General features: G+C 43.6%; 1 protein-coding gene across 7 annotated transcripts in view; it reads left to right on the plus strand.

Annotated features, from left to right (window-relative positions):
• SFSWAP (splicing factor SWAP) overlaps positions 1 to 17,633 on the plus strand; it is a 285,802-nt gene that overhangs the window by 120,733 nt on the left and 147,436 nt on the right. For all 7 annotated transcript variants that reach the window (XM_030217824.1, XM_030217828.1, XM_030217825.1 and 4 more), the window contains one exon: positions 4,298 to 4,487. In XM_030217824.1, coding sequence (XP_030073684.1) covers positions 4,298 to 4,487 — 190 coding nt within the window. The remainder of the gene's footprint in view (positions 1 to 4,297; positions 4,488 to 17,633) is intronic.

Below are 17,633 nucleotides of genomic sequence, written 5' to 3' on the forward strand. Positions count from 1 at the left end.
GCTATGAAATTCTTAGGAGCATCAGCAATAACTGTCCCTTGAGGGGGCTTATTTTCATTATCAGGACACATAGTCAATAAAAAAGACAAGCAGCTCTTTCACCAGGCAATGTTGGAAAAACTTATGTGCCTCAGTGGTTGACTCAAACAGTAAGACGATGCATGTTTTCTTTCCATATGCTAGATGTGAGTCTTAGCTGTTCTTCTTACGGTTAATAAAGAAAATATCGTTAATTTTCCCTGCTTGCTTCTGATTTAGCCATTTAATCATATGTTGAAATATTTTAGTCAAAATGCAGCCCTATTACAAATGTTAATTTTTTAATTTCTTTGGAAGATTAATGCAGTGGGGTTTCTGCAGGATATCAGAATCTTAAAGACCATATAAGAGATACAACTTTCAACTCAGACTGTAGTTATTGTTTCATTTTGAAGTTTCTGGTTTAGATATCCTTTGATGGTCCCAATTGATACGGGTCACTAGAGGCTTTTTCTTTTGTCCAGGAAGGAGTTATAGATCCAGCACAAATCACAAGAGAAGAGAAAGGTGCCAGCTTGTAATGTGCAGGAAAGGCAAAACGTTACCTTTCTCAAAACAAGTGAAATTAAACAAAGTGAAGGAAAGAAATTTGAAATAAAACTGAGGACCAGTGCCTCAATATAAACTAAGTAGAAGTGTCTAAAAATTTGAGGCTTAAATAAAGTATATTATTTAACCTAAGTTGCAAGAGCCCAATGTGAACACAGCCTCTGCCTTCTCCGGCTACTGTGCTAAAAATTGATACTAAAGCTAACACAATCCTAATTGTTTCAGATAACATTCCAGATGTATTGTACATTGGAAGTACCTCTTTTTGCATATATTTATGCTTTATATCTATATATTACTTTAGTAAAGCTTATTATAGAAGACTTGTACTAGCTGGGTAATCCATCTTGTCCGTCAACTGTGTACCTAAAAGCTAATTTCGCCACAGTAATCTATGCCCTGATTATTTCATGCTTGGTTTATTGTAATGACCTTTTTGTGGGCCTCCCATTAAAGGCTATTTGGAGACCATGACTCATCCAAAATGTAGTGGCTCAGGCAGTAAGTATAGAGAAGGCATAACTCAAATCCTGAATAACTTAAACTCTTGGGTAAAATGTTTAAACTATTGCCATTTAAACCTTCAGAGGGTCAGAGTCCTCATGATTCCTTCATGCATCATGAGACCATTCTGTCTGTGCAAGGACTTGGCATTTTTCCTGTTATGCTGCCTCCTAGGGAAGGACCATCTCATGCAAGATTCCCTATTCAGATACTGTTAAAACCTGACATTTATACCAGGTTCTCTGTTTTAATATCTTACCCAAGTTGCACTCGTTTGGTTTTGTTTCTTTTTTTAAATCATCGTGCATTGTATTTATATCTTTTATTCTCTGTTTAAGCTATTTTTATCTTGCTTTGGAGAGGTGTGGTAGCCCTGTTAGTCCACTTTTAAAGGTAATCAATAGAAATAAAACATGGAAAAGAAAATAAAATGATACTTTTTTTAATTGGACATAATATATTTCTTGATTAGCTTTCGAAGGTTGCCCTTCGTCAGATCGTAAATAAGCAAATGTTGGTAGATGTCAGTATATATGAGTGAAACATCAAAGCATTTCAGTGACAGTCTAACAGAATGGGGGTGGATAGGTGAGAGTCAGGGAGACAGGAGAGCAGTACAATTTACAAAGCAATACAATTTTATGCTCTGTAATGGGCTAGAAACCCAGATCTTTAAGTCCTGTTTTCTAGCCCATTACAAAGCATAAAATTGTATTGCTTTGTAAATTTGTGTTGCTCTCCTGTCTCCCTGACTCTCGCCTATCCACTCCCATCCTGTTAGACTGTCACTGAAATGCTTTGATGTTTCCCTCATCCCCTGTCTCCATGCATATAGACTGTCACTGAAATGCTTTGATGTTTCACTCATATATACTGTCCTACCAACATTTGCTTATTTCCGATCTGACGAAGAAGGGCAACCTTCGAAAGCTAATCAAGAAATATCTTATGTCCAATTAAAAAAAAAGTATCATTTTATTTTCTTTTCCATGTTTTATTTTGTTTTATTTCTATTGATTATCTTGCTTTATATATTGTCTTAATGTAGTTTTATGGATTTACTAGTACTACTATTAAGGTTCATACTATTATATTGTAATTATATCTCCTCTTCGACACATTGGTGGAAAGTTGTGTGATAAAGTGTTAAGGGAGTCTTTCACTGAAGATTAGCCCAAGTTTTGTGTAGCAAGGCCCATAGAAATAAAATGGGACCTGCTGCAGATAACTCGAACTAACCTTTAGTAAAAGACCCTCTCAAAGTCTGAAGCCCAGTTTTATATATGTAATCTAGATAGGGAAAGGGAGTCCAATTGAGACACTCACAAGATTATTTTGAACATGGAGCCTTTTGTAAAACATTTTTTTTTAGCACATCCAGCAGCAAGATCCCCCCCCCCCCCTCCAAAAAAAAGAGAGAACATCACTTTGTGCTTTGAATGTATAAGTGCCAATTGTAATCTACAGAAGCAAGTGCCACCACTTACATTTGTAAAAGCACCCATAATCATAGCCGCCGAGGGGGGGGGCAGGGGGGACAAAATTCCCTGGGCCCAGGCCTCCAAGGGGGACCTGGTGCCGCAGTCCCACCCGCCCTCCATCGTCGACCGTCTGCCCCCTGCATTGAAATTGCAGTCTCACCTCCGTGAAAGCAGCAGAACACCTCCCTTCGGCTCTCCTTCCCTCCGTGTGTCCCGTCCTCGTCTGACGTAACTTCCGCGAGGGCGGGACACAAGGAGGGAAGGAGGGCCGAAGGGAGGTGTTCTGCTGCTTGCAGCGCTGCTTTCACGGAAGTGAGACTGCGATTTCAATGCAGGGGGCCCGGCCCAGTGAAGGGGGGAGCAGCGGCGGCGGCGACCTCGGGGGGGGGGGGGGGGTGGCGGGGGGGGACCAGTGGCTGCGGCAATATCCGAGGGGGAGCGGCGGTGACTTCGGGGCCCGGCCCAGTCTCTCGGCAGCCCTGTCCATAATGCCTACAAACCTCAGGTCTAAATGATTATTTAACTGACAATTGTTGGGCAGACTGGATGGACCATACAGGTCTTTATCTGCCGTGGAGCAGTGTCTACAGTTTATGAAGTATGCATATATTTCCGTTGCTAAATATGAATACACAAAACTCAAAAAGGTGAAAAAAAAGCACAATCATATTAACAAATAATGCACAAACAGTGGATACACAACCCACGGGAAACAAACACACTATTCTGTAGTGTGGAGGGAAAGACTTCAGAGATCTATGGCAAAGTAACACACTCGCGTCTGTTGTTTACAGGTCTAGCCACTGCTCAAACAGCCCTAAATTCGATCATTAGGGGGAAAAAAACCTTCCTTATTCTCAAACATCTGTGTTTGTGTTTACAAAGTTCAACATGTGGTGTTTTTCTGCATTTTTCGTATTTAAGCATAGCTATAAATGTAGCAAATACTTGAATGCAAGAAAACAGCACTTATCTTGAAGCAGCAATCCCAACAGGTTCTGTTTCACCTGTGGTTTTGTCAGAGGATCTTAATGTGCTGAATCTTATAAATAATGGATACTTTTCAAACATGTCCAGAACATGCCCCTTTGTACATTGGAAATACCTCTTTTTGCATATATTTATGCTTTGTGTCTCTATGTTGAGTAGTAAAGCTTATTATAGAAGACTTGTACTAGCTGGGTAATCCATCTTGTCAGTCAACTGTGTACCTAAAAGCTAATTTCGCCACAGTAATCTATGCCCTTTGAAAATTGTGGATGCTGCAGACTTCTATGTATAAGTAGCATCCTTTTATTTTTTGGGTTTTTTTTTTTTTTTTTAAATTACTGCTTAGACTCATTTTGCCATTTATATGTGAAAATTCACTGTTTACATTCACTGAGATTTTTCTCCCAAGTACAAATGATGCACAAACCTTCTAAAATGACCTAAACCTAATAACCACTATAGTTACATGCCCCATTCTAGAGATTACTGTATACCTACATGATTGTCTTGGTTCAAGCTACTTAGATGTTTTGTGTCCTAAATAAGGAAAATAATTGGTAGGATGACCAGCTGTGCCCACAAAGACAGGTGATTATATTGTTCCAAACAATGTGTTCTATGAAAATGCTCTACTGTCCAAAAACCCAGAGGATTAAGATGAGTACAGTTATTGAAAAAAATAATTTTCTCTGTTCTTTAGTGATGCAATAATGAAGTATTTTTGTTTCTGTAAGGAATCTATGCCATTGACTGACAACACAACAGCCAGTACCACAGACCCTCCCTGTGCAGATCCATTTCTTACTAGTGCGGATTCTCAAATTGTTTCTCCAGAAGGAGAAGATTCAAGTGCTGTAGAAACTTCAGAGGTTAAAAAGGATTCACCTGCCAACAAAGGCAACTCTGATGGAAAATTGTTAAAAGGTACGTGGGTTTCAGCTGCTAGAAAAGAGCATCTTTGGTTGCAAATATCCATAGAAAATGAGTGTGTAATTAGAGAAATCAAGAAGCTTTGGAGTTTGGTTGAGGATGTTTTCCCTTTCTAATCTAAAGAACATTCAACAAAATAAGTTGATTACTTTCTCACTCTGTCTAATCTGTCATTAGTTTTTAGTTTACCTTATCTGTGTGGTTTTTAACATCAGTGTTGAATGTTGTGGTGTGTACTGCAAAAAAACAAAATGCATGTAAAAATACACTCGCCAGTTACTCAGAAGCCAACCAAATCCTTTTCTATTGCTGTGAATATTGAAAACCTATTTTTTTTTGTGCTTCTTTTGGCCACGTATTGCTATGGTTCTAGCCAGATAGAGATGCCAAGGATGTTTAAAATTGTCCCTTCCCTGAAAAGGAGCAGTGTGACTTCCTCTTCCTCTTTTTTGCTTATATATATTATTATTTATTTGTTGCATTTGTATCCCACATTTTCCCACCTATTTGCAGGCTCAATACATAAAAGGCCATCATATGATATGAAGTATGTATTTATTTTAAAGTGCTTATATTACACTAGTCTGCATATTTCTGGTGGATTGGAAACCACAAACATACATAATATAAAATGATAAATATGAAAACAATATATAAAATGTCAAAACCAGATAAAAGCAAGAAAGATACACTCCAGTTGTGCCCATTCTGCTCTTCTTAACCATCTGTTTTCTAGGCACTAACTTATTTAGCCTTTTCTCTTAGAGAACCATTCTTTTCACCTTTATTATTTTGGTGACCCTTCTCTGTACCTTTTCTAATTAAGAACATGAACGTTGCCATACTGGGACAGACCGAAGGTCCATCAAGCCCAGTATCCTATTTACAAGAGTGGCTAATCCAGGTCACAAGTACCTGGCAAGATCCCAGAACAGTAAAACAGATTTTATGCTGCTTATCCAAACCTTTTTTAAACCCTGCTAAGCTAACTGCTTTTACATTCTCTGGCAATTAATTCCAGAGTTTAATTACACATTGAGTGTAGAAATATTTGTGTTAATTTTTGAGATGGGGCAACCAGAACTGGACACAACATTCAAGATGTATTCACACCACAGATAATGCAGGAACATTTTAATATTCTTAGTTTTATTTTCCATTCTTTTTTTTAATTGACATTCAAAAGAAAGCAATCAGGCATAACACCTGTAAATTGGAAAGAAAAACTTTTTACATTGTTTTCCTTAGATTTTTCTTTGTCAATATATGTAGATAAGGCAGTCTTTAACAATGCAAGCTTGAGACCACAAATGGGGAGGCCAACATGGAAACAAAGAGAAATAAAGGAGAGCAAATCATCTCTTTTCTAAGGAAATGCTAAGGAAAAAGAAGATAGATGGTCTGTTCTAAAGCAAGTTTCATACAGAACTATACAGATCATAGAGGAGAGGAAATAACAGTCAGAATTGGGACTACTCCAGTATCCAAAAAAAATATTTTGCATGTGTAATGGTTCAGCAAAAAGATAGGCATTACTTTGATATTTCATGATAAATTTAGAAGAAAGTTTGAAAGAAATAAGTTGCACCCAGAGCTAATACTTGCTGATGCTTAACCAAAAAGACTTTGTCTGCTTTGTATAGCTCTGGACAAATCTAGAAAAACCAACACACTTGAACCACAAAATTTTATCTGCTTATAGTGAAAGTACAATTGGAGAATCTAATTCCTATCGGGTTCCAAGGCGAAAGATACAATTAATGTTGCTATAGATGATAATATTACTGTCTGGGAGTTTGCTTAAAAAAAAAAAAAAATCAAGGCTAGCAATTTGTCATCTTTTCACCTTTCTCCTTCTCAACAATTCCTGTGGGCACATAGAAAACCCTTGTAAGGGGAGGCATTGACACTTTAGGTATCTGCAGTATCTCTCAAAATACTATTTAATCATATCCATAGGTGATAATGGGGGGTGGGGGGGGGGAAGAGGGGACCTGGGAAAGTTAAATCTCAAATTTAAACGTCTATTTGAAATTTTCCATCACTTCCACTTTCTGATGTACCCAGTTTTTATCCTTAATTCTTGTTGACTTTCCTGAATCTTCCTCAATTCTTTATACAAGTCAGTTTCCCAGTTGTTCCCATCATCCACTTAGAACTTGAGCAATCTTCTGTGCCCTGTGAGTGTTTCTTCAGCACCTTCACAATTTCTCTGTGCTTTTTTAGACAATTGTGTGGCATTATTTTATGTAGGCAACAAGGGGGGGACAAGTTCCCCACACCTCTGCCAAGCAGCAGCCAGAATCTGGTACTTTGGCAATTGCATCCAGATACAGACTATCTACTTCCCCAGTCTACAGAATCGGTAAGCTGATAGACACAGCAGAGTACTTCAACTTCATGAATGACCCCTGTATGCAACTGTTTAGAGTTCCCTCTTTCAAGAGTGGGGAACTCCTCCCTCTCTTTTGTTTGGTTCTTCTTCCCTCCCTGCCCCCCCCCCCCCCCCCCCCCAATTCCATGAACTTGGTCGTTCTTTATGCTTTCTTTTGTATTCCTGTCTTATCAGGCGTCTACAGAAGTTTCATCAAAACCAAAGCACTATGGTTCTCATAGCCCCCTACTGACCTCAACAGATCTGGTCCTTATTTTTTGAAAATCTAGCAAATTTATCTCCCAGCACAGATTACTCAACATCGGGCTTTAATCTGTAGCCTGTGCAGCCTAGAAATTGAGTAGTCTATAATTTCTTCTCTAGTCATTCTGCAGTCTATCCTAGACATTCTTGTAGCAGCTCAGAAACCTTCCATTAGACATACATATGCTTTCGGAAGAAATTTTCAGTCTGATATATTACAATTGGACATGACCCAATCACTTGTCCTACTTCTACTGTATTATACTAAATCACTTATGAATGGATCCTCAGGAGCTTAGCCGAGATTTGGTGGCAGAGCCAGTGGTGGGAGGCGGGACTGGTGGTTGGGAGGTGGGGATAGTGCTGGGCAGACTTATACGGTCTGTGCCAGAGCTGGTGGTTGGGAGGCGGGGATAGTGCTGGGTAGACTTATATGGTCTGTGCCCTGAAGAGGACAGGTACAATTCAAGGTAGAGTATACACAAAAAGTAGCACATATGAGTTTATCTTGTTGGGCAGACTGGATGGACCCTGCAGGTCTTTTTCTGCCTTCATCTACTATGTTACTATGACATCTCAGTCTTCAAACCCTCTCTGTTATAGTGCATTTCAGTGCATTCCCTGCTTATTGTGCTCTGGTGGATAACTTTCCAGATTCTCAGTTGTACAATTGTTCATTTCATGAAAGGTCTACTTCATGTAAAGACTCCACCAAAAAAGTCCCTTTGTTTTGTGGGACCTAAATTTAGTGCTTGCTTCATCTCAGAAGTCTCCATTTGAACCTCTGGAAGTTCTCTTAACCTAGAAAGTACTCTTCCTACTAGCAGTTTCTTCAGCTAGGGGAGAGTAAATAAACTTCAGTTATTGGTCACTTATGAATCCTTCATACAATGCCATCATCACAGTGTTATTCTTCAGACACATCACAAGTTCTGTGACTAAAGTGGTGACACTTCTTCACCTAAGTTAAGAAAAAGTGCTTTAATCTACTCAACTTTGTCTCCCTTGATTCAAATAGATATGGTCTGCCAGTTGCAAAAAAGATTTGGCTTGTGTCGTGTATACAGTTCTGCTATAAACAAGCAGATGATCCTCTCAGCTTCAAGGTCATGTCTTTTCAAATTAGAGCTACTTCAACAGTGACACTCTTAAAGTCTGCCTTGATGAATACCATCTGCAAAGCTGCTACATGATCCTCTCTTCACACTTGAACTGCATATTATTGTATTGACCAAGCCTCGGCACAGGACAATGCCTTTGGTCAAGTGGTTGCTGACCAGTCTGTCATATGAGCTAATGATTTGCATTTGACTGTTCAGGCTTCTCCAAAGACTAAAGCTCAATCCTACTTATCAGCTGAAAAGCGGCCTTGCTTACTTGTAACAGTTGTTTTCCTTACACAGCAGGATTGATAAAGCACACAGTCCCTCCTACCTTCCTCAGAGTTACTTGCATTAAGTTTTGAAACCTGCTGAGGAGACTGCTGTGCACAGGAAGGGCTATGCATTCTCACAACTTTACACTACGCTTTGAGGGCAGTTTCTCCAAGTGGTTTAGTTTTGTACATACCATGACAGGAATGAACCTCACTCCTAATTTTGTGCATGTGGAGTATGATTTCAGTCCCTCAAATGTACTGCTAACGCTCACCGTAGTACTTGCATTATGCCAAAGAGAGCTTCTTTCTGGAGTTCATAAGATATAACATGTATAGGCAACTTATCCAGGTGTGCTTGGAAGTTCCTTTTGATCAAGCCTCTGGCATCCAAAATAATTAGAAATATTTCTGTTTCTATTATGTAGCTTCCCACTATTCTAGAACCTGTGGGATAGCTGTGTCCATCAACCAGCAGTTGGAGATAGAGAACTGAAAACTGAGCTGAGACATATCTGTGTTGGCATCCAGTCCAGCAGGTGGATAGACACACTTTTCAGCTCTGGTTTTGAGTGATTTGCTTCTGGTCCAGTTGATCAACTGGTCACCAGTTAAACTTTGCGGGTGGCTTGAGCGTGCAGAGGCATATCTGGAGGTCTTCAGATCCCTGTCTCTGGTGCCACACAAATATACTTCTTCCCTCCCTGCTCTTCTGTTTCCTGTGGAGTAGAGAATGACCCGGGGACAAAATATCTTCATCCCCGCAGGTTCTCTGTCCCCACCCCATCCCCACAGGCCCTGTCTCCATCTCTGCAGGTTCTGTCCCCACCCCATCCCCGTGAGCTCTGTCCTCATCTGCAGAAGCCTCAAACACTTATGATTTTATATTTAAATCTTGTTATTAAAGTATAAAAAGGAGCAATGTGCTGTGCAACTGTTTATAAATCACAAATAGAAAACAATAATGAGCAGCTATAATAACCCCCCCCCCCCCCCAACAATAGCTGACTTCTACTACCCCAAGACATCCTAATCCACCCTGTTAAAATGTCCAGGGGTACAAAATAAACATATTCTATATGCCCTATGAAACACTGTTATGATTTAGGATTCAGTCTAGCTCTCCTGTCTTCCGCAGTCCTTCCTGCAATAGAAGATATCTTTTTAGAAGATGTGCTGGTAGCAGGAAAGTACAGGATCCCCCAATGCAAATTTTGCTAATTGTAGCCAGCATGTTTGCTTGTTTTACCAAAAAATCAAAATATCGTGGTCTGCATCACTCAAACATACATAACAGTTCAGTTCATTAACAGGCTTCAAAATAGAAAATGATTTGGCGTCAGTCTGTACCCATCCCTACGAGCTCTGTCCCTGCCCCTGCCCCATCTCCACCCCGTCTCTGCCAGCTCTGTCCCTGCCCCATCTCCACCCCGTCTCTGCGGGCTCTGTCCCCGCCCCGTTGCAATGGTAAGTTCAATTAAAGTTTGACTTGGAACCTCTTGGAGGGCTGTAAGTTCTGCTTCGGACACAAGCAGCGCTGGTGACAGTCCGGGTGAATGGTGACTCCTGCAGAGGCTGTTAAGTGGTGTTCCCGCTGTGTTCCTCCACATTTTGTGGCTGATCGCTCCTGTTGTGGGACCTACCATCTGGCGTCAGGATGCTGCAGTGCATGCGAGCCTGGAAATTCCACGAGATGCAGTGGAAACGGTCGGCAGCAGCCCATCTTCGGATTCAGCACATCATCCGACTATGCCAGGGTCTTTGGGCTGTCCGGCAGGGCTGGTGTGCAGTTTAATGCAGGAGAGTGTGAGAACGTACGCTATTTTGTCGGGGCCGACTGGCAGTGAGGAGCAGCCTCTGCCTGATCACATAAGGAGCACAGCCGCCAATTTACAACCTCAGCATCCAACAGAGCTTTCATCTGCATCGGGATCTTTGTTTTCTCCAGAGTTTATATTGCTCTTACAGCAGTCCTATTTACTGAAGCAAGGACAGTCAGAGTTGCTGCAAGGTGCTCGAGTTTCTTGCCCTGCTGCTCCTCCGGTTCCTAAGAGATCTCGTTTAGACCTCCAGGAGTGGGCAAATGAGGCTATCTCTGTTTCTTCCTCCTTACCTGATGTGGCCTCGCCCCTGAGGAGGGGGATGATCCTAAAGTACTGAAGTTGTTTCATAAAGAGGAACTTGATAATCATTTCTGAGGCACTGGCGGTACTTTCCTTTGAGGAGCCTTCTGCTTCAGCATCAGGCGTTTTCAGCTTTGTCGATCATGAGGGGCTTAGAGGTCCTTCTAAGGTCTTCCTGATGCATCCAGACATTCAGGACCTGGTTACAGCAGAATGGGTCTCAACGGACCCAGGGCTGAGAGTGGGAAGAGCCATGGCTTGCCTCTACCCATTAATTCTGGAGGAAAAAGGTAAATTGCAGCATCCCAGGGGTGGGTTCCTTGGTTACTGCAGTGACTACGAAGACCACCCTGCTGGTGAAAGGGGGTGTTACCCTAAAAGACCTACAGGATAGGAAGCTAGAAGATGTGCTGAAACAAGCCTTTGAAGTGGCCTTTTTGGGCCTTCAAGTGATAATGTGCAGCTCATTCATAGCAAGAGCATGCCTGAAGTGGCAGCAGTTGGCAACACAAGACAGGCGCCATATCGCCCAGCTGTAGGCGGGGTTGACCTACTTGGCAGATGCTATTTATGACGTTATGGGTTATGGCCCACAGTATGTTTTTGACTGTCACGACACTTTGGCAACTCTGGTTGCAGCATTGGGCAGCAGATGCAACATCAAAGTCACATTTAGTTAAACTGCCTTTTTGGGGCAAGTGGCTATTTGGAGAAGATCTCAGTAACTTTTTGAATGAATTGGGGGAAACTAAGCCATAACGGTTGCTGAAGGATAAGCCGAAAGCCTCTGGTTTTCGGTCTTCATGGGTCTCTCGATCTCAATTTCAAGATAGCAGACAGTACCAGCCTGGTTGATAGCAAAATGGTCAAAAGTCCCACTTTCGTGCACGCCAATCTTCCTTTCATGCAGTCAGAATGTCCTCTCATTCAGCTAGAGTGCGCCAAATGCCCCCAGATCTTTGCAGTGATGTGAGGCTGATCCACTCTTCTCTTTGCAGATGAGAGGACTTCTTCATGAGTTTCAGGAGGAGTGGGCCAAAATCACATGGATTCTGGATATTTTTACAGAAGGTTACAAGTTGGAGTTCTCCCATCTGGTTGCTCCTTTCTTCTTGTCTCCTCGTCAAAAGGAAACCAAGGTGGTTGAGGTTCAGGCTACTGTAGTTCCATGCTGGCAGTCCAGCCATTGTTCAGCTCCCCAGGCTAAACAGGGTCACAAGACAGATACTCCGTCTGCTTCTTTGTCTCAAAGAAGGAAGGCACCTTTCATCCGGTCTTAGATCTGAAAGATCTAAACTGCTGCCTCTTGAGTGTTCCGCTTTCTCTTGGGGACACTAAGATCAGTCATAGCCTTGGTTCAAGAAGGAGAATTTCTCACCACCTTCAATCTCAATAAGACGTACTTGCATATACCCATATAGCCACCAGATCAGAGGTTTCTATGTTTTGCAGTGCTGGGCCATCACTTCCAGTTCAGCGCTTTGCCCTTCAGTCTCACCATGGTTTCAAGTATGTTTACCAAGGTTATGGTGGTGGTGGCCTTCGGCACCAGGGAGTCAAGAGTTCACCAGTATCTTGACGACTGGCTCATTCATGTGTTCATCCTATTCAGACAGCATGTTGGTGATGGAAAAAGTTGTCCATCTTCTGCAGTCATGGTGGATGCTGCATAACTTTGCTAAGCACTACATGGTGGACGCGGTGCGCTCGGAAGCCAGGTTTAGGGCTTTGGCCCTCAGGGTGGCAGCACCAGGATCCCACCCACCCTAGGGATTGGTTTTGAATATTCCACAGGCTGTGGAATAGTGGGCAGCTATGTAATAGAAGGAGAAATTAGGTAATACTTGGTCATTTTCTTTCCATTAGTCCTTTCCACTGTTCCAGAGGCTCACCCGAGGTTTTGGGGATGTTTAATTTGAGTGAAGTAGTGGGTCAGATAACGACTGTCACCTTGCTTGGTGCTTCCTGCATACATCTTGTTCTCTATAGGTTGCCCAGAGATGAGAGAAGGCCACATGTTTGCTCATCTGGTTAGTGTTAGATTAGCAAGTTGTTTAAAGTTGTTGCGTTTATTCTAAGTTTCTCCTTTATGCTTGTCTATGTAAATACTGAAGAGCTGGACTAGATGCAAAGAGATGTCTCAGCTCAGTTTCCAGTTCTCTATCTCCACCTGCTTGTTGATGGACACAACTATCCCACAGGTTCTGGAATAGTGGGAAGGACTAATGGAAAGAAAATTACCAGATAAGACCTAATTTCTCCATCTTTCTGCCACATTTTCTTGGTCTCGTACAGCATTTATTGGTATTTGAGCATCTAGTGTATTAGTGTAATTTGAGGATCTTCCCTCTCTCCACACGATTCACTGAGTAATCGCTTGTGACATCACCTTTATAATCTGTGCTGTTCTGGTGGTGGTCTCTTTTATTACTGGTTTTCTGGCATTCAGTTTATCAGTCAGAATGGGGATGTCCCAGGTGATCATACCTCGTCATTTGAGCTGTGGGAGACCATTTTTGTCTTGGCACCCACTTACACCTGATCGGTCCTGCTGTGTATGGAAAACATCTATTACAGGTGAGCAACATTGCTTTGCATGCTTGCCCACATTAATTTTCGTCTGCCAGTTAGACACTTTGTCCACTAATTTCACAAGGTCCTCTTTTATAGTTTCTCACAATTGGCTTGTGGTCTGATAACTCTAAATAATTTTTTGTCATGTGCAAATGTGATCACTTCATTCTTTGCTCTCTTTTACAGATCGTATATAAATATATTTTTAAAACACCAGCCTACTTTAGATCTCTGAAGCAGTCCAGTGCTTGCCCTTTGTTGAGGGAACTGACTCTATATTTTTCTGGTAGTTTGATATCAGTATCAGGCTCCCCTCTATTACAGTCTGAATATCCATTCTACTACAATGGAAAAATTAATTTGATGCCTCTTTAGAGTGCTGTAAGTGGCCAGAGACAATTGAACAGGCAATGATTTTAAAAATCACAGTTTTTAAACCTTTTTGTTCAGGAAGCTGACTCTATTCAACTTAATGATGATACCCTTGGCCAAACTATTATCAAACCAAAACCTCAACCCTTACATATATGCAGACGACGTAACGATCTACATCCCATTTAAACAAGATCTACAGGAAATTTCCAGTGAAATCAACAGGAAATTTCCAGTGAAATCAACCAAAGTCTCCATATCATGCATTCTTGGGCGGATGCATTTCGGCTGAAACTCAATGCAGAAAAAACCCAATGCCTAATACTCACCTCTCAACATAACAAGAAAAAATTTACAGCCATTAACACACCAAATCTGAACCTTCCAATTTCAGACACCCTAAAAATTATTGGAGTTACCATCGATCGACACATAACACTCGAGAACCACGCGAAAAACACAACCAAAAAGATGTTCCACTCAGTGTGGAAACTAAAGAGTAAGACCTTTCTTCCGAAGGACTGTTTTCCGCAATTTTTTTTTTTTTGTTACATTTGTACCCCGCACTTTCCCACTCATGGCAGGCTCAATGTGGCTTACATGGGGCAATGGAGGGTTAAGTGACTTGCCCAGAGTCACAAGGAGCTGCCTGTGCCTGAAGGGGGAATCGAACTCACTTTGGTACAATCAATGGTGCTCAGTCATCTAGATTACTGTAACGCACTCTACGCTGGCTGCAAAGAGCAGATAATCAAGAAACGTCAGACAGCCCAGAACACCACAGCAAGACTCATATTTGGCAAAACAAAATATGAAAGTGCTAAACCCCTACGAGAAAAATTACACTGGCTCCCACTTAAAGAATGCATCATGTTCAAAATCTGCTCACTAGTTCACAAAATCATTCACGGAGAAGCACCAGCCTACATGTCAGACCTGATAGACTTACCACCCAGGAATGCCAAAAGATCATCCCACAAATTCCTTGATCTGCACTTCCCTAACTGCAAAGGTCTAAAATACAAATTAATGTACGCGTCAAACTTTACCTACTTGAGCACACAGTTATGGAACACACTGCCGCGCAACTTAAAAATGATCTACGAACTAACGAACTTTCGCAAACTACTGAAGACCCATCTCTTTAACAAGGCATATTACAAAGACCAACCAATGTGAATATACACAACCCCCCACATATATTCAGAACTATCTAACAATATCTGCTTGTTTATTCAAATATTATGTTTTATCATTATCTTGTTGCCCAAGATCTTTCTGTAACACTAAATGTCTATTCTCTAATATATTTCCATCACTCATGATGTATTGTAAGCCACATTGAGCCTGCAAAGAGGTGGGAAAATGTGGGATACAAATGCAATAAATAAATAATGAGTGTGGAAGTGGGGGTTGTAAAACAAAAATGATGTAGTGTATAGGTTCTTTAAAATTGTTTGATACCTTTTAATCTAAAAATATATTCCAGGCTTTTTAAGCCAGCTTGTTATAAAACTATTGCAAAGGTATACCTGTTGGATTTGATAGCACTATAGCAATTGCCAGTGGATTAAGGAGAATCGAGAAACTGCTTATTAGCTCATTTCACTTGGTATTAATGCCAGTAAAGTCCAAAAGTCATAATACATGTCTGAAGAAAAACAGCAGCCTTGGTATGCTTTGTATTCGATTTTTCTCTTAGTGTTCCTATCTACAGGGTTTGTAAAATCTAAAATTACATTTAAACATCATACATAAAAGATGTGATTCCACTGGTAGCTTAACTGTAAATCTACCACGGTAAATCATAGCAAACCATGCTAAGTCTACTGTCCATTCTGCTTTCAAAATGATGGCATGTAGCATTCCACAGTATCATAAAAACTCATAAAGTCCAAAAAAGAAGCCATTTACCTCACACACACAGACAGATTCAGAACCATAGAGAAGAATGGTCTTTATGTGGTGATGAATTGTTTCCTCTAAATTGTCATAAAGTGTATTTATAGTTCTCCGAGGACAAGCAGGCTGCTTGTTCTCACGACTGGGTGACGTCCGCGGCAGCCCCCACCAACCGGAAGAAGCTTCGCGGGCGGTCCGCACGCGGGGCACGCCCACCGCGCATGCGCGGCCGTCTTCCCGCTCGTGCGTGACCGTTCCCGCTCGTGCGTGACCGTTCCCGCCAGTCTTTTCTTTTCCGTGCCTGAGGAGAGTCGTGCCGTCACCGCTCTCCCTTCGCAGCCCCGGAAAGACTGTCGCGTTTACGCGATTTTGTTTAGTTTTTTGGTTACCGCGTGCCCCAGTTTCTTTTCTTTAAAAAAAAAAAAGAGCACGCGCTCCTTTTTCCCTCGTTTCTAGCGAGGGCGTCGCGTTGCGGCCTTGTGGCCGCGCGATCGATTTATTTTTTCGAGGTGTGATTTCCGCCACCATCGACGACTTTAACTTCACCGACGCGATTTTTCCGTCGATGTCCTCGAAGGTCCCGAGTGGATTTAAGAAGTGTGGTCGGTGCGGCCGGCCGATCTCGCAGACCGACACCCACGCTTGGTGCCTCCAGTGCCTCGGGCCGGAGCACAATATCAAGTCGTGTTCCCTGTGTCTCGGTCTCCGGAAACGGACTCAGGTTGCGAGGCAAGTTCTGCGGGACCGTCTTTTTGGAATTTGCGCCGGCCCCTCGACGTCGACTTCGACGGCATCGGTATCGACGCCCGGTCCTTCGGTACCGGTATCGATGCCCGAAAAATCGGCATCGATGGCATCGACCCCAGGAGAACAGGTCCCGTCGGCCCGCCGGTCCTCCGGTGAGGGTAGAGGTGAGAGACCACGTGGGCAGTCGGCCCCGGTCACTCCTTCAGCCCGTGGCCCTCGGGACCGAACCCTGTCTGACCCGGTTCCTCGGGACCGAGGGGGATCGACCTCCTCCTCCTCCATACCACCCGGCACCGGTGACGGGCACCGTAAGAAGGCAAAGAAGCACCGTCACCGGTCGCCCTCGACGCATCCGGCTCTCGGTACCGGAGAGGAGTCGACGCCGAAGCGTCCGCGTCGAGAGGAGAGGTCCCCCTCGGTGGTGGAGGTACCGCCACGTCAGGGTCCTAGCACTTCGGTGCAGTCTCCTGGACCCGAGCAGCTTCCGGCACCGATACCTCTACCGGCCCCCACGTCTTTCCCGACAGCGGGCCTGGACGAGTGCCTCCGAGCTATCCTTCCGGGGATCCTGGAAGGGCTGATGCGCCAGGCTGTGCCGGCGCCGGGGGTGCTTGCGCCCTCGGCGCCGATGACTGTGGCGCCGGCGAGCTCTAGCCCGGTGCCGAGGCCGTCGACGCCGCCGCCGCTTGCGGCGTCGGTCTCGACCGCCACGCAGGTGGAGTCCCCGTCGACGTCGATGGAGGGAGCTACGTCCCCGCCGGCGCGGGAGTCCACCGCTCGACGACACCGAGGCCCTGGTGCCTCGACGTCGAGCCGGGCCCGGTTCCAGACTCAGCTACATGAGCTCATGTCCGATACCGAGGAAGAGGCCTCGTGGGGGGAAGAGGAGGACCCCAGATATTTCTCCTCAGAGGAGTCTGCGGGTCTCCCCTCGGACCCCACGCCTTCACCAGAGAGAAAGCTCTCGCCCCCTGAGAGTCTCTCTTTTGCCTCCTTTCTGCGGGATATGTCTATTTGCATTCCCTTTCCCGTGGTCTCTGTGGATGAGCCGAGGGCTGAGATGCTCGAGGTCCTCGACTATCCATCACCACCTAGAGAGTCCACCACGGTACCGCTGCACAATGTCCTCAAGGAGACACTGCTTCGGAACTGGATGCGACCATTAACTAATCCCACCATCCCCAAGAAAGCAGAGTCCCAGTACAGGATCCACTCGGACCCAGAGTTAATGCGGCCACAATTGCCCCATGACTCGGCGGTCGTGGATTCTGCTCTCAAGAGGGCACGGAGTTCGAGGGATACCGCCTCGGCGCCCCCGGGGCGGGAGTCTCGCACTCTGGACTCGTTTGGGAGGAAGGCCTACCAATCCTCCATGCTCGTGACCCGCATCCAGTCATACCAGCTCTATA

This window comes from Microcaecilia unicolor, chromosome 11 (assembly GCF_901765095.1).
Source record: "Microcaecilia unicolor chromosome 11, aMicUni1.1, whole genome shotgun sequence".
In the NCBI taxonomy this organism is placed as follows: Eukaryota; Metazoa; Chordata; class Amphibia; order Gymnophiona; family Siphonopidae; genus Microcaecilia; species Microcaecilia unicolor.